Source organism: Pristis pectinata, chromosome 40 (genome assembly GCF_009764475.1).
Source record: "Pristis pectinata isolate sPriPec2 chromosome 40, sPriPec2.1.pri, whole genome shotgun sequence".
NCBI lineage: Eukaryota > Metazoa > Chordata > Chondrichthyes > Rhinopristiformes > Pristidae > Pristis > Pristis pectinata.
Window position 1 is genome coordinate 8478694 of NC_067443.1, and position 24089 is coordinate 8502782.

The window sequence follows — 24089 nt, forward strand, 5'->3', positions numbered from 1 at the left end:
GAGGGACAGTATTGAGGGAGTCGCACTGTGGGAGGGGTGGTACTGAGGGAGCGTCACACTGGGGGAGGGGTGGTGAGGAGAGAGGATCACATTGTGGGAGTGGTGGTGAAGAGGGAGGGTCACACTGGGAGGGGCGTTGAGGAGGGAGGGTCACACTGTGGGAGGGGTGGTACTGAGGGAGTGTCACACTGTGGAAGGGGTAGTACTGAGGGAGGGCCACACTGTGGGAGCAACAGTACTGAGTGTGCTCTCCTGTCGAACTGATGTGTTTATGAAAATCCAAGGGTGCAGTTGTGGAGAATGTTGGGCGGTGGAGGAGTGTGGTTTTTCATCTCGAGCGGTGGGCTGGAGCAGTTTTCTTCTTGGAAGGACTCTGTTTTGCCAGGTGTTGGGAGTCTGTGTTCCGAGCACTGTGCAGGGACAGTGCTGGAGTTTCATCCCACAGACTGTCTGCTTATCTGGAGAAGACTCCCACCTCTCCTTTCTCTGAACTATGCTTTTGCACGACTAATTACTGGTGTGCCCTGCTGGTTGTGTCGCTGTTTATTGCACCAGCAGTGTTTTGTGATTACTGACTGCGTAGTGCCTTGTCATGGAGGCTGTAAAGGCTCCAAGATGGCGGGGCATCGGTCCTACTCAGCAGTTGCAGCTCCTGCAAAGTCGTCACCTTTCAGTCTGTTGTCTTTGTGAATTGATGTGCACAGTTCTGTGCCTCTGTCAGTCAGTCTGGACGGTGGTTTCCAGGCCATGTCTGAGGTGGTGGGGTGGGAGGTGAGTGTTGTTGTGTTTACCTGGATGGTTGGTAAAATTGTTCTTCTTGTGGTCTGAGATAGAAAATAATTTGAAGAGTGTGTGAAATATGCAATAAAGATGAACTAACTGTTTAAAAAAGGGGCGGTACTGTGGGGGGGTTGGTACTGAGGGAGTCTTACACTGGGAGGGCTGGTGAGGAGGGAGTGCTGCGTTGTGGGAGGGTCACACTGTGGGAGGGGTGGTACTGAGGGAGTGTCACGGGGGGTGGTACTGAAGGGAGTGTCGCGCTGGAAGGGGTGGTGAGGAGGGAGGGCGGTACTGAGGAAGTGTCACACTGTGGGGGTGCAGTACTGAGGAAGTGTCACACTGTGGGGGCACGGTACTGAGGGAGGGTCCTGCTGTGGGAAGGGCAGTGCTGTGGGAGGGATGGTACTGAGGGAGTGTCCCACGTGGGAGGGGCGGTACTGAGGGAGTGTCACGGGGGGTGGTACTGAAGGGAGTGTCGCGCTGGAAGGGGTGGTGAGGAGGGAGGGCGGTACTGAGGAAGTGTCACACTGTGGGGGTGCAGTACTGAGGAAGTGTCACACTGTGGGGGCACGGTACTGAGGGAGGGTCCTGCTGTGGGAAGGGCAGTGCTGTGGGAGGGATGGTACTGAGGGAGTGTCCCACGTGGGAGGGGCGGTACTGAGGGAGTGTCCCACGTGGGAGGGGCGGTGAGGAAGGGGCAGGCTGGTGTGGTAATCTTACGATTACTACCCCAGGATAGGAGTTGGATGTGGAGGTGGCAGGGGAATGGGTAGAGACCTTAACTGGTCAGTTAGGGGGAAGATGAGGGGGCTTCTCCCTACTCGGTCTGGGACTCCTGCCTTGACTTGGTGGGAGAGGTGGCTGTGACCTTGGAGATGACCTGTGCTGGAAGGTGGGATTAGACAGGGGAGGTCTACCTCATCCAGTATGGACTCAAAGTGGACCAAATGTCCTTATCCTGTGTTGTAAATGATGTGTGGTTGTAGTTCTGGTACCTGGGGAGTGGTGAAGATCATAGACCCTTGGGTTCCAGGTGGGTGGCTGGCAGTGTGGCAGTGGAGGTGACCGTGCAGTTGGCAGAGTCCACAGGTCAGGCAGTAGATGCAGTCTATACAGGAGGTAGCGGGGCCTGAGCCGCGGACCTCGGTCGTGATCAGGGGGGCTAGAGGGGGTTCCGAGGGACGGAGAGCATGGTAAAGGGGGTATTCCAAATCCCCAGCGACTGAAGCACAGCTGCCAGTAGAATTGTGGAGATCATCCTGATTTAAGCAGGATCCACTTGCTCTTTGGCGGATCGATCGCTGGGCTGGAGGGGAGTGGGTCCCACTGGGTGAGTCTGTCCTCGGGGGTCCGAAGGATGAGAGGTGATATCATTGAAGCAATCCTGACTCAGAGGTGGGTGGACAGGGTGAAGCCTGAAGTCCCCACAGCACCAGGCTCAGGAACAGTGACTTCTCTTCAACCATTCGGTTCCTGAACCCACCGACATAACCTTAATCACTACCTCAGTTCAGCAACACTGGGACCACTTTGCACTACAGTGGACTTTTATTTTCTGATTGTGTTCCTCTTTGTATAATTTTGTATGATTTCTGTGTAATTCATGCTTTACTTGTGAATATTGTGCCTGTGGTGCTGCTGCAAGTCTGTTGCCCCTGTGCACACATGGATTTGTGCAGATGGCAATAAACTCCACGACTTGACTTCAGATGTGGCGGGGGGGTGGGGGGAGGTCTTCGGGGCTTGCTCCCTCGCCGGCTGGGGAGATGGAGTCATTGAGTTGATTCAGGCTGAGCGACTGGGGGACAGCAGCAGAAACTGAGGTCAGAGCAGAAGAGTGGCCGGTCCTGTTGCTGTGTGGCACTGCTGTCATCCTGAGTGAGTTGAGCCACCCAGGCACAGATGATGCATCAGTGCCACATGCTGAATGCCTGGGGATGGAATGTAAATTAAAGCTGTTTCTAACACGATAAACCAGACATTAACAATCCCCTTTGTAGCTTCCAAAGTGGTTTCTCAAAGGCTCCCTGTTCTCCGCAGCCACAGCACAAAGGCCTGACGCACCAGGCCACATGCTCACCATCCCACTGCCTGACTCAGTGAGGGCTCAGCCTGACCCAGGACCTGCCCAGACTCACGTCATCCCACAGGGGTCTCGGTGAGCAGTCCAAGGTTCAACACCAGGGAACCCAGTTCTGGAAACCGGGTGCAGAAGGGGAGGGGTGGGTGGTCAGGAATAGAGGGAGCATCATTCACTGCTCCCTGCCCCGTGAGTGTACGGTGCGGAGGGAGCTTCACTGTGTGTCTGACCCCAGGAGTGTGTGATGGGACGGTGTGGAGGGAGCTACACTCTGTGTCTGACCCATGCCTTCCTTGCTCTTACAGGGCTCAGACACCAGGCATTAAGCAGTAACTGCATGAGTAAGTACTCTCATTTCCCTGCACTGCAGGTGGTGAACTGTTAGATCCTGCTCCCTCCAGTGGGACAGAACACATCAGTTCCTGAGAGGAAGCAGGTGTACACAATACTGCCCTGTCCTGGTATTTTCCAGCTGACTTACTCAGCCTCCATGGGCTGAGACCAGCTGCTTCACACTGAGGGTGAGCTGTGCTGAGTCAGGCTGCAGTCATGTGACCAGAGCTAATCTGAGTGTGGTAGAGAGAAGCATTCAGGGTACAGAGTACAGAAGCAGGGGCATTATAGTGAGGGGAGATTGGGACAGTGGGATTGGTGTGGGACTGACACAGGGCTGTGGGGAGAGAGCGGGGCAGTGGGACTGATACAGGGCTGTGGGGAGAGACCGGGGTAGTGGGATTGGTGTGGCGACTGAGACAGGGCTCTAGGGAGAGAGCACGGCACTGGGACCATTGCAGGGCTGTGGGGAGAGAGTGGGTTCGGTGTGGGAACTGATACAGGGTGGGGAGAGAGAGCGGGGCCGTGGGATGTCCCCGTTTAGATCCCAGTGGTGGGACGGGGGTTGTGGACTCTGTCTGTACTCAGGTTCCGGCCCTGTGGTGGGTGGGGTGGGTGAGAGCAGGTTTGGAGGGCAGCAGGGGTGGGGGAGTTCTCCAACCAGGCTCGGGGTCCTGGGGTCACCGGTGGGGGATTAGCCCATGGCAGCTGACGGCGTTCCTAGGGTCGGAGGGCTGCACCAATCCCACTTGCTGAGAGATGGAATGGAACAGGGTCAGGGCAACAGAACAGCTGGGAATGAAAGTCAAGCATTCCCAACACCCAGGGAGAGGGGCGGGAGGGAGGGGGTGAGGGGGGAAGAATAGAGAGGGGGGGATGAATAGAGAGGGGGGGGATCAAGCAGGACAGTGACTGGGAAAATGGAGAGATAAAGGGAAGAGGGGGACAGACTGAGGGAGAAGGGGGAGATGAGAACTCAGTGAGACTGGATGTGGGGGAGCACAGACAAGGTATCTCCTGACCCACAGGGTCTCCAGTCATGCCCAGCCTGTGATTTATTTCCAGCAGCTGCTGTTCTTTGATTTTCAGATGAATCAAGGGCAGGAGAGGCCCTTTGGCCCCTCGAGCCTGCCCCTGGATCATGGCTGCATTCCCCTGATTCCCTGGATATCCAGGATGCCCGCAACCTCTGTTCTGAATGAGCTCAGGGTTGGCACCTCCAGAGCACTCACTGGTGGGGAGAATCCTAGGAGTCCCCATCTCTGCCCTACACTGCCTGAGACTGTGACCCCTTCTCCCAGACCCCAGCCAGGGGGAATACATTCCCACCTCTTACCTGTCGAGCCCCATGAGAAGTTTGGATGAGATGTCCTCCAGAGAACACGGCTCAATCTCTCCTTCTTGGCAAACAGAGTGAGTTGGATGTTCGGGGGAGGAGGTGGGGTGAGAGAGAGAGAGTGTTCTGACATCCCCAGGATCTGGGTGTCACTGGCAAGGCCAGCAGTTTTTGCCCATCTCTAACTGCCGTTGACAATGTGGGGGTGAGCTGCCTTTTTGAACCACTGTAGTCCTTCTGGTGAAGAGCCCCTGCGGTGCTGTTGGGGAGGGAGTTCCAGGGTTTAGACCCAGTGACCATGAAGGAGTGGTGATGTACTTCCAAGCCAGGATGACGTGTGACTTGGTGAGTTTCTGGTCAGCGCCGACATCAGAACAGGGATGGTAGGGACTCTGCAGTGGTAATGTCTCTGAAAGTTGCAGGTTGCTGGATAGGCCGTCTCTTGTCAGAGGCGGTTGATGCCTATAATGCAGAAAGAATGTTACCTGCCACAAATTGGCCTGTGTCTGAATGTTGACCAGGTCTCGCTACGTGCAGGCATGGTCTGCTTCATTAGTGGAGGAGGTGTGAGTGGAATATCAGTGAACATCCCCACTGCTGACCTCGTGATGGGTCATTGAGGAAGCAGCTGGAGATGGGCACATCTGGGACACTACCCTAAGGAATTCCTGCAGAGGTGGAGACACAACAGCCTGCAGATGTGGAACCTGGGGGATCTCAGTGGGTCAGGCAGCATCTGTGCCTCTGGACAACGTCCCAGCTGTGGTACTGGAGACCTGTGCTCCACATCTGGCTGTGCCTCTGGTCAAACTCTTCCAGTCCAGTTACAGCACTGGCAAGTCCCAGACAATGGGGGACTCCAGCCCTTTGTGCGTTGCTCCCGCAGAGATGTCCTGCGACTGGGCTGGTGGCCAACTGTTGCTACCTCCCGTTGTAAGGTATGCCCCAACCACTGGAGTGTTTTCCCTTTGATGCTCTCCCCCCACTCCAACCCCCCATTGACCTCAGTTTCACTTGGGTGACTTGATCAGATGATGCCTTGGTGTCGAGGGCAGTCACTCTGACCTCAGTTCTGGTGCTCAGCCCATTGGCCTGTGTTTGGACTCAGGCTGTGATGAGATGTCCTGGTACAACCCAGCTGGGCATCGGTGAGTTAAGTGTCAGTGGTGCCACCATCGACATCAGCTGATTGTGTGGTGGTGATATTCCGGGTTCGATTTGTCCTGCTTACTCTGACCAGGATGTATCTGGGCCACGTCCCCCATTGTCTGGGAGATGCCGGTGTGGTAACGGAAGAGTTTGGCCAGATGCACAGCCAGATGTGGAGCCAGTACCACAGCTGGGATGTTGTCTGGTCCCATGGCCTTTGTTGTGTCCTGAGCTCTCCACTATCCTGCTGGAGGGAACAGAAGTCAGGTCAAGTGGAGATTATTGTCATAGGCACAAGTACACAGGTGCAATGGAAAACTTAGGTGCAGCATCACAGGCACAGAGCATCAGAGACACAACATTCACAAGAAAAACATGGAAAACATAAATTATGCAAGGAAGAACACAATTAGAACAAAAAAAACAAAGTCCATTGAAGTGCAAAGTGGTCCCAGTGTTGCTGCACTTAGGCAGTGATTAGTGTCAGTTCAGTAACGGAATGGTTGAAGGGAAGTCGCTGCTCCTGAGCCTGGTGGTGTGGGGACTTCAGGCTTCACCCTGTCCACCCACCTCTGAATCAGAGGTGCTTCAATAAGATCACTTCTCATCCTTCGGACCCCCGAGGACGGACCCACCCAGCGGAACCCACCCTCCGCCAGCCCAGTGATCGATCCTCCAAAGTGTAAGTGGATCCTGCTCAAATCAGGATGATCACCACAATTCTACCGGGCGGAGGGGGGGGACATGCTGGACACCACCCCCCCCTTGTTAATTATCCCCCACCATTTTGAGCAGATGTGGTGGGAGAGCAGAGCTGGTCTGATCTGCTCCCTCACTGGCTGCTTTGCCCCAATGGTTACCACCCCACGCCTGGTACCTGCTCTGGGCACTCCTGGCTGCTGGAACAACAGACTGTGCTGCAGAAATTGAAATGGAGCCTTATCAGCCTGATAGAGGTGGGAGAGTCGGAGGTAAGTCCTCAGGAGAGGGAGTGAAAGGGTTAAAGGGGCAAGGCACAGAGACTGTCGGGGGAGAGAGGGCTGGGGCTGCATGGGAGTTGGGGGAGAGGAGGGGCAGAGGAAGGTTGGCATGGGGGGAACAGTGGGGTGGGAGAAGGGGTAACAAGGAGAAAAATAGAGACAGAGAGAGAGAGACAGATAGAGGAAGAGAGGAGGGAAGGGGTGAGAGAGGTGAACAGATGGAGAGGGAGGGAGGAAAATGCAGAGAGGGGAAAGAGGGAGAGAGAGAGATATGGACAGAGGGAAGGACTGGGAGAGGTCAGAAGTGCAGAAAGAGGGAGACAATAGAAAGAGAGAGTTATAGGCAGGGAGAGGGGAGGGAGGAGGCACAAAGATGTAGGTGGGGCGGTGGGGGGGGGGTTGACAGATGGAGAGGGAGCAGAGCTCCCCATCGCTCGACCAGCTGCTGTTATTCTGGGAGAAATGTTGAAGTGAACCCACTGACCAGCGTCAGTGAAACTTGCCCTTAAATGGCCTGAGGAGACAGTCGCCTCCCTCCCTCCCTCCCTCACGCCGGACCCTGAATAGTGCCAAGTCTGAAACAGAATTCCACACAACAACTGCTCCTCGCCATTTGTTCCAAACAGGTGGAGCTCACGGAGGCCATCGTCATTATCCAGTTCCAGAAAGTTCCACATTCCCCTGGTGGCACAGCAGCACATCTCAATGTCCCAGTGTAAAGTTTGTGATGTTACTGTTCCTGACCGTCGGTCATCACCCTTCTGCAGCCCCTACACCCCTCCCTGTCTCTGTGACCCCTCCCTGTCTCTGTAACCCTCTCCAGCCCCTACACCCCTCCCCGTCTCTGTAACCCCTCCAGCCCCTACACCCCTCCCTGTCTCTGTGACCCCCCCCTCCGGCCCCTACACCCCTCTCTGTCTCTGTGACTACCTCCGGCCCCTACACCCCTCCCCGTCTCTGTGACCCCCCCCTCCGGCCCCGAAACCCCTCTGTAACCCACTCCGGCTGCTACACCCATCTGTAATCACCCCCCCCCACTCCCCCCGTGACTGGGTGCGCTCCGTGTGGTGATCCTCCCATCAGGAGGTTAGGGTGGGGGTGGGTGGTCTGTGGGGACAGATGGTGCTGCTGTGCGCAGACACTGCGGCAGAGAGTGAATGAGTCAGCAGGCACCAGGCCTGAGGCCTGCGGAATGGGCACTGCTGGCGTTTGTTCAGGACAGACCACAGCCACATTCCTGGGCAGCCCCCCTCCCCTGCCCACTGACAGACACGTCGCGGTTGTGGAACTGCTGACAACAGCTGTGACAAAGAGCTGATGAGCCCCGGGAGCTGCGGACAGCATGCTCCTGAAATAGCAGTCCCATTCATATCCTAATCTCCGAAATGAAAGCAATGCTGGGGCACCGGTTCCTCCCAGTGACTTGCGCGGCTCGATGGGGGCAGCTCAGTGTCCAGACAGATTCCTTCTCTCCCCTCCCTGCCATCTCCCTGCCTAACGGAGGTATCAGCAGTTCCACCATCCCCTGTTCTCCGTGTTTCCACGGTCTTTACCACCCTATGCGTGGCCACCTTCAGGATCTCTCTGTACATCACTGCTGTTAAAGGTCCTGCCATTTACTGCGTACTTTCCCCTTACATTTGACCTCCCAAGGTGCAACACCTTACACTCGCCCGGATTAAACTTCATATCTGTAACTGATCGATACTCTGCTGTATCCACACGGCGTGCTCGGTCCGGAGAAAGTGACTTCACCTGAACATCCGATTCCCTGGCCGGAGGGCTGTGACCAGTGGTGTTCCGTCAGGATCGTTACTGGGACCCCTGTTGTTTGTGGCGTGTTAGTGATTGCCATGAAAATGGGGAAGAGCTGATTAGTAAGTCTGCAGGTAACATGAACATTCGTGGAACACAGAACAGTACAGCACAGGAACAGGCACTTCGGCCCACCGTGTCTGTGCTGAACATCATGCTGAATTAAACTAAATCTGCCTTCTGCCTGCACAATGTCCACATCCCTCCAGACCCTGCACATTCACGTGTCTATCAGCTTCTTAAACCCCTCTGTCGTATCTGCATCCACCCCCACCCCTGGCAGCACCTTCCAGGCAGCCACCACTCTCTGTGTAAAATAACATCTTGCCCCACACATCTCCTTTAAACTTTCCCCCCTCACCTTAACTGCATGTCCTCTAGTACATAGAACACAGAACAGCACAGCACAGCACAGGAACAGGCCCTTCAGCCCACCATGTTGTGCTGAACTAATTAAATAAGTAATCAAATGCCCAACTGAACTAATCCCTTCTGTCTGCACAATGTCCATATCCCTCCATTCTATGCATAATCATGTGTCTGTCTAACAGCCTCTTGAACACCTCTGTCATATCTACCTCCACCCCGACCTCTGGCAGCACATTCCAGGCAGCCACCACTCTCTGTGTAAAATAACATCTTGCCCCACACATCTCCTTTGAACGTTCCCCCCTCACCTTAAATGCATGCCCTCTGGTATTAGACATTTTGACCCTGGGGAAAAAAGATACCAACTGTCCACTCTATCTGTGTCTCTCATAATCTTATAAACATCTATCAGATCTCCCCTCAGCCTCCGTCGCTCCAGGGAAAACAACCCAAGTTTGTCCAGCCTCTCCTTGTAGCTCATGCCCTCTAATCCAGGCAGCATCCTGGTGAACCTCTTCTGCGCCCTCTCCAAAGCCTCCACATCCTTCCTGTAATGGGGCGACCAGAACTGCACACAATACTCCAAGTGCAGCCTGACCAAAGATTTATAAAGCTGCAACATGACTTGTTGACTCCTATACTCAACGCCCCGACCGATGAAGGCAAAAATGCCGTATGCCTTTGTTACCACCCTATCTACATGCATGGCCACCTTTAAGGAGCTGTGCACCTGGACCCCAGGTTCAGTGCTGTTAAGGGTCCTGCCATTAACTGTGTACTTTCCCTTTACATTTGACCTCCCAAGGTGCAAACTCACACTCTCCCAGATTAAACTCCATATCTGTAATTGATCGATATCTTGCTGTATCTACACTGTCCCCACCAATCTTTGTGTTGTCTGCAGACTTGCTAACTCGTCCATCTACAGTTTCATCCAACACAGACAACAGGGGTCCCAGCACTGATCCCTGCAGAACACCACCGGTCACAGACCTCCAGACAGAATAACACCCCTCCACCACCATCCAGTTCTGAATACAGACGACCGTGGATCCCATGCATCTTAATCTTCTGGATCAGCCACTACAAAGGATTTGGTCAAATACCTTACTGAAGGCCATGTAGACAGCATCCACTGCCTGACCCTCATCAATCACCTTCGTCACCTTTATGTTGCAACATTGGTTAGACTGCACTTGGAGTTGAGGGCAATGGAAGGTTGTCAGAGGACACAGCAGGATATGGATCATTTGGAAACTTGGGCAGAGAAATAGCAGCTGGAGTTTAATCCAGACAAGTGTGAGGTGTTGCACTTTGAGAGGTCAAAAGCAAGAGGAAAGTATACAGTAAATGGCCAGACCTTCAGGACCAGTGATGTGCGGAGGGATCTTGGGGTCCAAGTCCATAGCTTGCTGAAAGTGGCTGCATAAGTAGACGGGGTGGTAAAGAAGGCGTACGGCACACTTGCCTTCATCAGTCGGGGTGTTGAGTAGAAATGTTGGCAAGTCATGTTACAGCTCTACAAAACTTTTTAGTTAAGGCCAGATTTGGAATATTGTGTGCGGTTCTGGTCACCCTGTTACAAGAAGTATGTGGCGGCTTTGGGGAGGGTGCAGTTTAGAGAGTATTAGCCTTAAACAGAGGTTGGACAAACTTGGGTTGTTTTCTCTGGAGCAGAGGAGACTGGGAGGAGACCTGACAGAAGTTTTTTTCCCAGAGTAGAAATGTCAAATACTAGAGGGCATTCATTTAAGGTGAGAGGGGGAAAGTTTGAAGGAAATGTGTGGGGCAAGTTTTTTTACACAGAGAGTGGTGGGTGCCTGGAAGAGGCTGCTGTGGTGGTGAGTGGTGGAGGCAGATACGTCGTGGCATTTAAGAGGCACTTAGACAGGTGCATGGTTATACGGACCATGTGCAGGCAGGTGGGATCAGTCTAATTTGGCATCATGGCCAGCACAGACATGATGGACCGAAGGGCCTATCCCTGTGCTGTTCTGTGTTCCATGTCCGTGCTGACCATCTGTGGTAACTCCGTTTACCAGCTCTCGGTGAACTGCCTTCCATCCTCTGGTGATTCAAGGGCTCTCAGGGTTCTGACACATTCCATTCCCCTCAGCCCGCTCTCTGTGCTTACCTTCATTGGCTGTCGTCTGTGGTCACTGGCCGCAGTTCACCCACACTGGGGCTGGTTTATAGACACTGGAAGATGCTTGAAGGTGGCAGCGAAGACAGATAACGCTGTTAAGAAGGCCCAAGGCATGATCGGGGCATAGAATTGGGATATTATGTTGCAATTTTACAAACCACTGGTTGGACCGCACTTGGAGCACTGCCTGCAGTTGTGGTCACCACACTGTGGGATGGATGTGCTGGTGCTGGAGAGGGTGCAGAGGAGATTCCCCAGGACGTTGCCTGGGACGGAGCTGTTCAGTCACGAGGAGAGATTGGAGAGGCTGGGTCTGTTCTCCCTGGAGCGGAGGGGGACAGGATCGTGTTATATAAAATTGAGGGGGATAGATAGGGAGGACTGCAGGAGACCTTTATAGAGTCATAGATTCACACAACATGGAAACAGGCCATTCGGCCCAACGTCCAGCCCAGCAAGCGAGTCCCATCTGCCTTCTCCTATCCATGGACTTATCTAGATAGCTTTTAATGTGCCCGCCTCAACCATTCCAAATACGCGTGAAAAAGCTGCTCCCGATGTCCCTTTTAAATCTCTCGCCTCTGATCTTAAACCTGTGCCCTCTTGTTTTTTGCAACCGCTGCCTGGGAGAAAGACTCTCACCCTGTCTCTGCCCCTCATGATCTTGTACACCTCAGGTCACCCCTCAATCTCGTCCCTCCAGGGAATAAAGTCCTAGTCTACACACCTCTCCTTGGAACTCAGGCCCCCAGTTCCCATATCAGAGGTAGATAAAACCAGAGGACATAGATTTCGAGGGGATGTGAGGGGGACCTTCTTCACCCAGAGAGCGGCATCCCTGGAACACACTGCCCGAGAGAGCGGTGGAGGCAGGGTCACTGACAGCATTGAAGAAATGTCCAGACCAGCACCTGGATCACCCGCGTATGGAAGGCTAATTGCTGGAAAATGGGATTGATACGGGTGGATGGATACGGTACGGACAGTTTGGGCCAAATGGCCTGTTTCCATGCTTCGACTCGATGAGCACAGTTCTGGACACAGGGCAATGATAGCGACAAGGTGTATGGATATGGCACTTGGCGAGTTTACAGCCACAATGGCTGTAGATGTGTCTACTGCTAAGGTGCAATGGGATAGAAGGTGTCGTTTATAAACATTGCGGGGGTTTCAGAGAGCGCGGGTGATTAGCAGACACCGGGTTAGCAGGGAGATTGTGGGCGCCAGGTGTGTTTATGACTCTGGCCTTGATTATGGACACCAAATGAAGTTTACAGAGAGACCCCCAGTGTTTGTAGGCACCAGGTGTGGGGCACATTGGGGGTAGTTATCGACACCAGGTCTGGGTCACTGACATTGGGGGTGGGTTCCGACACCTGGACAGGGTCACCGACACAACGGGTGGGTTACCGACACCTGGACAGGGTCACCGATTCCGGGGGTGGGTCACCGACTCCAGGGGTGCGTCCTGACACCGGGACTGGGTCCCGACACCTGGACGGGGTCACCGACACCGGGTCTGGGTCACTGACACTGGGGGATGGGTCCCGACACCAGGTCACTGACACCGGGAGGGGGGGGGGGGTGGGGGGAGGGGGGGGTGTCACCGACACCGGGTCTGGTTCACTGACACCGGGGGGGGTGGGTCCCGACACCGGGGGGTGGGTCACCGACACCAGGTTACTGACACCGGGGGGGTGGCTCACCAACACTGGGTCACTGACACCCGGGGGTGGGTGGGTCTCGACACCGGGGGGTGGGTCACCGACACCGGGTCACTGACACTGCGGAGGTGGGTACAGACCGCGCGAGGCTCTGCTTCTGTAGACACGGAGTGGGTGAGTTGTCCACACACTGGGTCATTTCCATGGGTCGATGTAAACTTCAAACATTCCATGGCGGTGCCATCCCGCCACACTCTGACCTTCCCTCCACCTTCCTCCTCTTCTGCCCTCCACCCCCTCTTCTACCCATTCCTTCACCCCTCCCATCCCCCTCTGCCCTCTCCCCCTCCCCCTATCAATGCCTCTTATAGTTTTAAACACCTCTACCAGATCACACCTTGTCTTCCTTCCCTCCGGGAAAACCCAGACTGTCCGATCTTTCCCCACAACTCCAGTCCTCCAATCCCGGCAACATCCCCCGCACTGTCTCCCCAGGACTTCCCCACCCTCGTCACGTCAGCTCCCTCCCAGCCCGTGCTCCGCACTCCCTCCCTCCCTCTTTCCCTCCCTCCCAGGTCGTGCTCCGCACTCCCTCCCTCCCAGCCCCTGCTCCGCACTCCCTGCCTCCCTCCCTCCCTCCCTCCCAGGCCGTGCTCCGCACTCCCTCCCTCTCTCCCTCCCAGCCGTGCTCCCTCCCTCCCTCTCTCCCTTCCGCACACTTTCCCTCCCTCCCGCACCGACCACCTCCACCCTGACCACAAACCGCACACACAATTCTCTTAAACTCCATTTCGTCTTTATTTAGTTCTCTACACTAACCACACAGAGATTTATTTTTTTTAAAAGGCTAATTGTTTCCACGCGGGACGTGTCCGGTACCCGGGCTGGTATCTCGCCGTCAGCCCGTTTAACCCTTCACTTGCTAAGGCCTAGTTTTAAAGTTCCAATTAATCACACGGGGCCTCGGTTGACGGGACGCCAGCGGACACCGGTGCTGGTGTTGGCGGACCATCCCACAGCTGGTGACCCGGTACTCACTCGGCGATGAGCGGGGGGGGGGGGGGGGGGGGGGGGGGGGGGGGGGGGGGGGGGGGGGGGGGGGGGGATGAGTGGGTGGTCCGATGAGGTGGGTTGCCGCCAGGACGGATTTTGGGGTGGGCGGGGGGTGGAGGCACTCACTCGTCCTCGGAGGACCAGTAGTGGTAGGCGGTCGCGATCATTTCCACTGCCCTGCCATCTCCCTTGCCCGGGACTTCGGGGTAATCGTGCAACCCGTTCAGTTGCCTGTCATTGGGAACCAGGGGGGTGACTGGGCGGGGCTCCTCGTCTCCCGCGGGGTGCGGGGACAGGAGTAGGTCCCGGTCTGAGCTCACCGGGTGCAGGTCCACGCTGCCGCCGTCACCTCCCTCCTCGCTTTCCCCCGGAACGTTGGGCAAGGAACCCTCCCCGGCAGACGTCTCCTCTACGAAGCCTTCTTGATCGTGGAGGGTCCCGGGGAAGGGTGCGGGCTCCAGCATGTCTCCCATTGGCTTGGCCTCATGGACATGCTGGGCTGCCCCCTCCCCTCCCACGGGTCCCCCTTCGTCCCCTGAGCCCGTGTTGACGTCACTTGGGTTTGGGCCATTGCTGCCAATACTGGACAATGGGCCAACGTTGAGTGAGTTTTCCTCCAACTCCTCCTGCGGCCCACGCCCTTCATTCTGGCCGCTGTCACTCTCGTCAGCCTCCCCCTGAAGCGTTACCCTCTCTTGCTCCCCCATCGGACACCCGCCATCTGTCTCTGGGCCCGGCCTCTCTGCAGCTGCCATCAAACTCGGGACGTGTCGGTCCTCCGCCTCTTCTTCTCTCCGTGGCCCCTCTTGGTCGGCCACCTCCAGTTCATCGCCGCCCCCTCCCCCTTGATCCCCCGGGTCCGCGGCTCCCCGAATCTCGCCGTGGTCGGGCAAGAGGTTGCCCGGGGTTTGGATATCACTGGGCGAACCTCGGTCTGCCGAGGTTGCCCGATTCTCTTCGTCCGCCTGTTGGGTCTGTGCCGTCGGGTCTTCAGGAGAGTCGGGGATTGCCGTGGCTTGGGGATTGTCCACGGCCTCCACACACACCCGGGCCTCGCCCTCCAGCCCATCCATCCCCACACCAGTCTCCAGGGTCATACTTCCTACTGGGGAACCCTCCCCATCTGCGTCAGAGATGACGTCACACCCCTCATCCCGAGGGTCCCTCTCGGCCCCAGAGAACCCTTCCATTGGTTGGTGTCCATCGGGATGGTCTTCCCAAGGTAGGGAGTTCTCTAGGAGCTCCGTTTCTTGGGAGGGAAGCGCGTATGCCTGAGCTGCATCCTCTGGCCATTCCGCCCGCAACTGGCCCGCTGAGCCAGGGGTTTCCTGGAGAACATCTCGCGGGCTGGGCAGGGGAAGCGTCCGGTCTTCGGCTCCCTCTGGGGAGTCCCTCAACGCTTCACCTTCATGGAACGGTTCAGCAGGCGCCTCCTCGCCCAAGGACGGGGCACCTGGCGAGCTCAGATGGTCCTCTCGGCCCTGCTGCTCTTCCTCCGGCCCGTCAGGGAGAGCCGAACTGGACGTGGACCTCTCCTCCCCGGGCTCCGGTGGCTCAGCCAAGGCGAGAGGCGCTCCCTCCCCCGAGGGAGTGATGTCCGCACCGCCTGCCTCCTCCTCGCCGATCTCGGCTCCATCTCCGATCAGCTCCAGCTGCGCAAGGTTCGCTGTCTTCACCTGCGGGGAGGCTGAAGCTCGCCGCTTGGGGGCCGCTTCCTCCTCGATCTCCTGGTGCGTTGACCCGCTCTCTGTCTCCGGCTCAACCGCTTCTCCGGGGATCTCCGCCTGGTCCGCCCAGCCGCTCTCCAGTTCTCCCTCTCCCATCTCCAGGTGGTTCTCATCCACGGCTATCTCCGACTCCATGTCTCCGGGTTCTTCACCGAAGGGGGACTCCTCCGCCCCGATATCTTGTCCTTCCTCCGTTGCCGCGGTCTTCACCTCCGGACCGACCTCCTGCACACGGGCCGCGTCCTCCTGAATTGCCTCAGGCTCTGGGCCTTGTCCCATCCCGTCCTCAAGCTCGCCTGCCCAATCCTTCCCTTCCCCCTCGTCTCCGAGAAACGCCTCTGCTTCCTGGCTGAAGTCCAGCCCGGGGGTCCCGGCCACCTCCTCCTCCTCCTCCGCCCGAGGCTCAGGGCTGAGCGATTCCTCTGGGTTCGCCTCCCACGGCTCGCTGTCCCGGTCTCCCTGCCAGTGGTCGGCGGGGTGCTCCTCGCCCACAGGCGCCGGGGCCTCCTTTTTCACCGCGTCCTCCTCCCGGGGAGATTCTCTCTCGGGACCGGCCCTTCCCTCCGAGGCTACCCTCTCCTCCCCTGGGTGAGGTTTGCTCGCCGTCTCCCCCAACTCGAGGGGCACCTCCGCTGCCTCCGGCCTGGGTTCCGCCTCCGCCTCCGTCTCCTCTCTCCACGGTTCTGGGGCGACCCCCTCCTCGTCGGCGCTCCCCTCGGCCGGGCGCTCCTGGACAGATTCTCCAGGGAAATCCTGGCCCCGTCCCTCGGAAGCCCCTTCTTCGGCCGCTGGAGGTGCCAGTGGCGCCGCTTCTACAATGGCCCCCGTCAGTGCCTCCTCTGAACCCAGCTCCTCCCGGAATGGGATGGCGGAGTCTCGGTCATCCGTTGGATGCTCCTCGGTCCCGGTCACCTCCTCCTCCGGCTCCTGGGACCTCCCGCTGGGCTGCCTCTCCTCCGGCACCTGTCCCACCGAGTATCCGGCCTCACTCTCTCTCCCCACGCCTCCCTCCACCGCCCCGTCGCCGGTTCCTCTGTCATCTTGTTTGCTGGCTTCGTGCGTCCTGGGCGCACCCTCTCCGCCGGACAGGAGATTCTCCGCCGCCGCTTCCTCTTCCTCACCGCTCAACCGCCTGGTCTCCAGCCCCTCCCATCTCCCCGCTCTCTCCGGCTCATCCCAATGGGTATCCCCCGCGGGCGGGTGCTGGGCCTCGGCCGGGGTCAGCTCCTCCTCTTCCAGCTGCCGGTCCTGTCCCACCTCCCCAGCGACCGCGTCCGCCTCCTCCGGCCACTGCACCTCGCCCGGTTCGCTCGGTGATTGCTTCCACGCTGCCGCTTCGGGGCTTTCTTCCCGGGACACCGCCGCTTGGACCGGCTCCCCAGGCTCCTCGCTCTGGCCTGCTGCTGAATCCGAGGCTTCCCGCGGCGGATCGGTGTCCGAATTCCCCTCCACCGGCTCCCTAGGCTCCTCGGTGAGTTGGCCCGCGCCGGCGCTGGGATGTTTCGGGTCCTCGGCCGCTGCTGGCTCGGTGGGGAACGGTGGGGCGAGCTGGGGTCTCTCTCCCTCCATCCCGCTCCCGGCAGTGTCCGGCTCTCCCTCGGATTCCTCGGCCACCTCGGCAGCTGAGGGTGGCTGCGCCTCGGCGACCTCGGCCGGCTCCTCCTGGCTTGGAGTGACCGAGCTCCGATCATCCGCAGGACATTCCTCGGCCTTGCTTCCCGCCCCGCCGCCCCGGGGGACGCTCATCGCGGCCTCGCCGTCCACCAGGTCTCCCGCCGTGGGGGATTCTCCCGGCCAGGTCGCCCCTGCCTCTTTGTCCTCCGGGCGCTCGGAGCGCGTTGGCGCTGCGTCTGTGAGGGGGCTCCGGTCTCTCCATCCCGACGCCGCGGTGACCGCTCCCGAGTGCGCTCTCCACACGTTCCCGGCTTCCACTCTGACCGGGGCCGAAAGTTTCTCGGTGGAAAGGCCCTTCCCGCCGGGAAATGCCAACACGGCGTCTGGGAGTGACAGGCAACAGAGGTGAGTGGCTCCCGCCGTCGGACGCAGCTTCTTCCAAAGAAACAGGCCCTTCGGCCCCTCTGTACCGTGCTGGGGTTTCCGACCCACACCGGCTTCCCCCCCCCGCCAATCCATCCTTGCCCTACCCACCCCAATGCCCACCCCACCACCCCGCCCCCCCCCCCAACCCCCTTGGTCAAGGAACTGCTGCGGGAGATCAGAATTGCTGCTCCCGGGATATGAGGGCGGGCGCTGGATTGGATTAATTGAGTTTATCTACCACAGGGTACAATGCAATTCCTCGTTGACATGAAGCTCACAGATAAAGCAGGGTACATGGTGGTATACACGGTGAACGGCAGGGCCCTGGGGAGTGTCGTAGAACAGAGGGACCTAGGAGTACAGGTACACAGTTCCCAGAAAGTGGAGTCACAGGTAGACAGGGTGGTGAAGAAGCCGTTTAGCACACTGACCTTCATCAGTCAGGGCACTGGGTACAGGAGATGGGAGGTTATGTTACAGTTGTAAACGACGTTGGTGAGGCCACACTTGTGCACAGTTCTGGTCACCCTGTTATAGGGAAGACGTCATTAAACTGGAAAGAGCGCAGAGGAGATTTACCAGGATGTTGCCAGGTCTGGAGAGACCGAGTTACAGGGAGAGGTTGGACAGGCTGGGACTTTATGCCTTAGAGCCGAGGAGACTGAGGTGACCTTAGAGAGGTGTATAAAATCATGAGGGAGGGAGGCAGGGTGAATGGGAGGCAGACAAAGGGAATAAAAATTTATAGAGGCCATAGGTTTAAGGTGAGAGGGGAGAGACTTAAAGGGGAACTGAAGGGCAACTTCTTCACCCAGAGGGTGGTCCGTATGTGGAACCAGCTGCCAGAGGAAGTGGGTGAGGCAGGTACATTAACAACATTTAAAAGACACTTGGATAGGTACATGGATAGGAAGGGTTTAGAGGGATATGGGGCAAATGCGGGCAAATGGGACCGGCTCAGATGGGCATTTTGGGGTCGGTATGGACGAGATGGGCCGAAGGGCCTGTTTCCGTGCTGTAATAAATACAAGGCCGAGCATGGAGCAGCAGAATGTTCCGGCGGGGCTGTGCGGGGAGAGGGGTGGTTTTGCTGCCGGGCGGGGTCGGCCAGGATTAACGCTCCGGTCAGAGCGAAGGGCTTTCCTCTGCCATACCATTCCCCGTACTCTGTGAAGCCCCTTACCTCGCAGTGACGCCGGCAGACCCCTAGCCCCGGCTGACGAGTGTATCCTCTGGGCTTCCGTATCCAGCAGAGCTCTGTGTAGGAAACCCAGAGAGTGTAAAGCTCAAACCATACCCACCCCCCTGACCCTCTCCCACCCCCGGTTGCCCGGACGCCGAGCTCCGGAATCCTCTCCCTGACCCTGTGTGGCCGAGGAATGTGTCGCTCAGGCCGCCGCTCCCACGGCACCGGAGTGGGAGCATCGATAACGCTGGCAGTTAGCAGAGGTTTCGAATGCGGGGTGGAGTGACGGGTGGGGGTGTATCATCTGGTGAATTGTAGACTCCGATACGTCCAGAAAGCGAGTGACAGAGAGAGAGAGAGAGAGAGAGAGAGAGAGAGAGAGAGAGGGGAGAGAGAGGGGATGAAAATAAAGGCGGAGGGTCAGTCGGTATGTGTCAGGGGTGTCCGCTGACGGATGCGCTGAGTGTGAGGAAGAATGAAGAGAGATGTGAGCGCGATGGGGACTGTGAGAGTCATTCAGGGGCTAATCTCTGATCAATGGTCTGCGTGCACACAGCAGAAGGGATCCCTTGTAGAACCGGCCCATTGTGGTGTTAATGACCCCCGGTCTCCAGCGTGGGGGGTGCGGAGATCGGCAGCGGAGGCCGCGTCTGACCCATAGCAGTGCGGCTGGCCCGTAGTGTGTGTGTGTGTGTGTGTGTGTGTATGTGTGTGTGTGAGAGAGAGAGAGAGAGAGAGAGAGAGAGAGCGAGTCTGTGTGTGTGAGTATATATGTGTGTGTGGGTCTATGTGTGTGTCTGCCCATGTGTGTACGCGTGTCTTTGTACGTGTGTCTGTGTGTGTGTGTGTGTGTGTGTGTGTACATGTGTCTGTGTTTGTGTGTGTCTGTGTTTGTGTGTGTGTGTGAGTGTGTGTGAGAGAGAGTCTGTGTGTGTGAGTATATATGTGTGTGTGAGTCTATGTGCGTGTCTGCCCATGTGTGTATGCGTGTCTTTGTACGTGTGTGTGTGTGTGTGTGTGTATGTGAGAGAGAGAGAGTCTGTGTGTGTGAGTATATGTGTGTGTGGGTCTATGTGTGTGTCTGCCCATGTGTGTACGCGTGTCTTTGTACGTGTGTGTGTGTGTGTGTGTGTGTGTGTGTGTGTGTGTGTGTGTGTGTGTGTGTGTGTGAGAGAGAGAGAGAGAGAGAGAGAGAGAGAGAGAGAGAGAGTCACGTGTCTGTTAATGCATTCGGAAAGTTTTATTCCTGGGGTATGAGAGACGGTGCAGCGAACATTCCCACGTCCCACCGCTGTGAAAGGCTTCGAGTTTGAAAAGGTTCCCCCCGAGGCCCCTCCCTCTGCTCTCCGCCACGACCCTCCCATTTGCTCCCAATGATCTCATTCCCATTCTCCAGTCTGAGGCCATTACATCATCTCCATCCCGGCCTCCGGCCTTCAAATCCCCGGACATTTTAACCCTTTAAAGGCCCAAACGAGTACACGCCAAGGCCTGGGGGACTGCAGCTGAATGAGAGGCTGTGCCCCCAACAGGAAGAGAGCCTGAAACGTGAGGGAGAGCCGCACCTCGGGAGAAAGGGAGCGCTGTGGGGGCGGGGGGGGGGGGGGCTCTGGGAGGGAGCGCCGCACCATGAGAGAAGTTGCCCTTTGGGTGAAACCTAAGCCACTGTGAGAATGGATACAACACCCGGGCCAGAGCTGGACAAAGGTGGTCTCTGCATTCCTGTAACCCATCTCACTGGGTGTGGCTGTCCACTCACACCATCGACGAGAAAACCCGTTTACACGCACAGCAAGACCACTAACATCTGGGTGATAAAGTCCAGATGTTGGGGGGGATGGGTTACATATTGCCCTGCCCTCCCCACCCCCCCCCCCCCACCGTGCAGAGGTCAACGCCCCAACCTCAAAGCTATGCCAATGTTCTGCCCAGAGGACAGGGCAGTTCACACGTTTGTGGGAGCTTGCTGTGCATGGACGTTTGGTTAGATTTGGTCGCCAGGAGGCGGGGGAGGGAGGGGAGGTGGGGTGGGGGTACCTGTAGGTGGCGACCTCCAGGCTCAGCGCCAGTTTCATCTGCATCAGCTCCCTCTGGTCCTCTACAATTTGGTCCATCTTGGCCGCCAAGGACTCCTTGTCCAATTCCAGCTCTGCCATTGTTGCCTGGAAGAGATAAGGAGGTCAGAGGTCAGGGAGGGTTAAGCGGGTGGGGGTTAATAGGTCAATGGGACAAGCTCAGATAGACGATCCTGGTCGGTGTGGGCGAGTTGGGCCGAAGGGCCTGTTTCCGTGCTGTATGACTCTACGAATTTGGGGTGTTTGATGATTGGTCGGCTCTGATGAGCGGCCCCCTATAAAATGTATCTAATTCCACCTTAAATAGCCCCAACGACCCAGCCTCACCCCCCTCGGGGGTAGAGAACCCCAGAGACTCGCCACCCTCTGAGGGAAGCTCCTGCACATTCCAGTGTTAAACGACCGTCCCTAGTTTTGTAAATACGTCCCCTCAGCTGAGACTTCTCCTGGTGGAAATATTTCTGTGTGAATCCTGGGTACAACACTTTGGTGAGATGGCACTTGGAGTGTTGTGTTCAGTTCTGGCCACCCCATTACAGGAAGGATGTGGGGGCTTTGGAGAGGGTGCAGAAGAGGTTCACCAGGATGCTGCCTGGATTAGAGGGTATGAGCTATAAGGAGAGGTTGGACAAACTTGGGTTGCTTTCTCTGGAGCGTCAGAAGCTGAGGCTCCAGAAAAAAAAAACTATAAGGTAACTCGTCAGAATCTTTTCGCCAGGGTAGACATGTCAAAGAGCTTTAAGGTGAGAGGGGGAAAGTTTAAAGGAGATATGCGGGGCAAGTATTTTTTACACAGGGAGTGGTGGGTGCCTGGAATGTGCTGCCAGGGGTGGTGGCAGATACGATAGTGGCGACTGAGGCATTTAGATCGACACATGAATATGCAGGGTATGGAGGGGTATGGATCATGTGCTGGCAGAAGGGATTAGTTTAATTTTGGCATCATGCTCGGCGCAGATACCGTGCGCTGTACGAAGCCCCTTCTGGATCATAGGTTTTTCAGGAAGGTCACCTCTCATTCTCAACTCCGAAGAACATGAAATCTAATTTCTTTAGCTGCTGGTGACAGGACCACTCTCTTGTTCCAGAACATAGCCTAGCGAACCTCTTCTGGACTGTTCGCGATGGCAGTAAACCCTTCCTTACTCAAGGAGCCCAACACTGTGTTCAGTTCTCCAGGTGGAGGATCACCGACACCCTGTACAACTGGAACACCACCCTCTTCCTGAACTCCATGCAGGGAACCGACCCCCGCTCTCGCCCAGAGCACTGCCGTGGGGGGGGGGGGGTGTTGGTGGGGTGGGAATGGGGCCCGGCTGCGGGGGATCGTGGGAAGATTCCGCACCCACACCACCCCCACATTCCCCATCGGATGACGGACTACCCTTGTGCCGCTGGTCCCGGGGACTGTGTTGCAGTCCCTGTGACCGCCACAGAGCCCAGTGCCAGGGTGACTCAGCAGGACTCTCCCACCCCCATTCCTCCGTGACAGGTGTGAGGAGGAAACGTGCTCGCAGGCAGCACCCTGACGGACCAGGCGGCCTGTTCTCAGCGAGTGGGTGGGGGGTGGGGGGAGGGAGGGGAGAGCAGCAATGTTCAACGGTGGGGGACGGGATTCCGATCTGCTCCACCTCTCTCCCCCTCTCTGGAATCTCCCGTCCCTCCCCTTCCCGTCCCTCCACCCCCACCCCATACCTCCCCTCCATCCCCCGTCCGTCCCCTCCCTCCCCGTCCCTCCAAATCCCCTACCCGCACCTCCACCCCTCTCCTTCTACCTCCGCCCCTGCCTCCCACCCCCTCCTTCTCCTCCCTCTACCCCTTCTCTCCCTTCCCTTCCCTCAACCCTTGCCTCCCGTCCCTATCCCATCCCTCCCCCTCCTCCCCCTCACCCACCCTTCATCCCCTCTCTCCCTCCCCGTCCCTCCACACCCTCCCATTCCCCGTCTCTACCTTCAACAGCCTCTCCAGGACTCCGGCAAACCCCACCAGCCGACGCTCCGGTCCCGAGGGAGCCTCTCCAGTGAGAGGTTAATGCAGTCCCGGGGGCCAATGTGAATCCTCCATCCCAGCTGGCTGAGCCGCTACACCCTCCCCTCACACCGTTTCGTGCTCCTTCACACCCCCCCCCCCCCACCAACACCACCCCCGCCGCGCTCCCTCGCGCAACAGGTGAAGACCGAACCTGGAGCCGCTGCGTGTCCTGCTCCCTCGCCCGGCTCTGCTGCCTCAGCCTCCCCTCCAGCTGCCTCTTCTTCTCCCGCAGGACCTCCAGCTCCCCGCGGAGCCCCTGCACCCGCTGCCGGTTCAGCCTCGTCTCCTCCTTCACCGCCTCCTGCCTCAAGCCGGCCTCGGACACCGTTCGCTCCATCCGGGCCAGCTCGTCCCGGTACAGGTCCCTCGCCTCCGTCCACCTCAGGTCGACGTCGCCCAGGCACAACTGGACGTCCCGAGGGGAGAGGGCGGGGAGGGGGGCGGCGGGGCAGCGGAGCGGACCCTTGGCAATCTCCTGCAGCAGGAGCTCCCTCTCCCCCCGCTGGGCCTCCTCCAGCTGCCCCAGCTCCTCCTGCAGCCGTCGGACCTTCCCCTCCAGCCCCTCCCGGCTCCTCTGCTCCTCCTCCAGCCACCTCCGCCTCTCGGCCAGCTCCCCTTCGACGGAGGCGCGGAGGCGCGCCTCCCGGCAGCAGCTCTCGGACACCAGGCGCAGCTCCTCCAGCAGCGAGTCCCGCCGGAGCGCCGCGCGGTCCGTCTCCCTCCATCCCTCGGCCAGCTCCAGCCTCACCGCCTCCAGCGCCTCCTCCAACTCCTTCTGCTTCCCTCCATCATGCGGGCCGGGCTTCAGCTGCTGGATGTGCTCCCGCAGAGAGGAGTTCTCCCTCTCCAGCACCGACACTCTCTGCAGGTAACACTCCAGCCGCTCGTTCAGCTCCCGAAGCTGCGCCGATTCCTGCCCCAGCTCCCTTTGTCTCGACACGGTCTCCATGTGTGGGACCTCAAGCGTCTCCGCCTTCGCCTCCCGCTGCACTTCCTGGCCGACCCGCCTCGCCGCCCGCGCTCGGGGAGACTAACGGCAGACCCTTGTGGCGGAGAACTTAGAGGCGAGCCCAGCCCGCACCCCCTCCCCCCCACCTCGCCTGCCACCCTCGCTCCTGAACAGGCGTCAGATCCGTCCCGCCCCCCTGGACAATGGTGGACCGTCCCTCTCCAACCTCTCCCCTCCCCCCACTCCAACTCGGCCCCGACCACTCCTCCTGTACAAATCCCCTCTCTAGCCCCTCCCCTCCCCTTCCCAACTCCGAGCCCGGCCTCGCCAGCAGCACTGTGGCCCCCACCCCACGTGTCTCTGTAACCCCCTCCAG

The 24089-nt window shown here is 58.0% G+C and overlaps 1 protein-coding gene across 1 annotated transcript; it reads right to left on the bottom strand.

Annotated features, from left to right (window-relative positions):
- Positions 1 to 13771: 13771 nt before the first annotated feature.
- On the bottom strand, positions 13772 to 23827 carry nes (nestin). Its single transcript, XM_052045771.1, has 4 exons — positions 22916 to 23827; positions 20696 to 20820; positions 18656 to 18729; positions 13772 to 17429 (listed from the first exon to the last, which is right to left on the bottom strand). Exons 1-4 carry the CDS (start codon positions 23711 to 23713, stop codon positions 13828 to 13830), a joined length of 4599 nt encoding a protein of 1532 aa, XP_051901731.1. The 5' UTR covers positions 23714 to 23827; the 3' UTR covers positions 13772 to 13827.
- Between the last annotated feature and the right edge of the window lie 262 nt (positions 23828 to 24089).

Excerpts from the sequence above, each read along its gene's own strand:
- nes (XM_052045771.1), bottom strand. The coding sequence starts at position 23,713 with ATGGAGACCGTGTCGAGACAAAGGGAGCTGGGGCAGGAATCGGCGCAG. Across the intron at positions 18,730-20,695 it reads CTGGAGGTCGCCACCTACAG|AGCTCTGCTGGATACGGAAG; the intron begins GTACCCCCACCC and ends TTTCCTACACAG. Across the intron at positions 17,430-18,655 it reads TCTGCCGGCGTCACTGCGAG|ACGCCGTGTTGGCATTTCCC; the intron begins GTAAGGGGCTTC and ends TGTCACTCCCAG.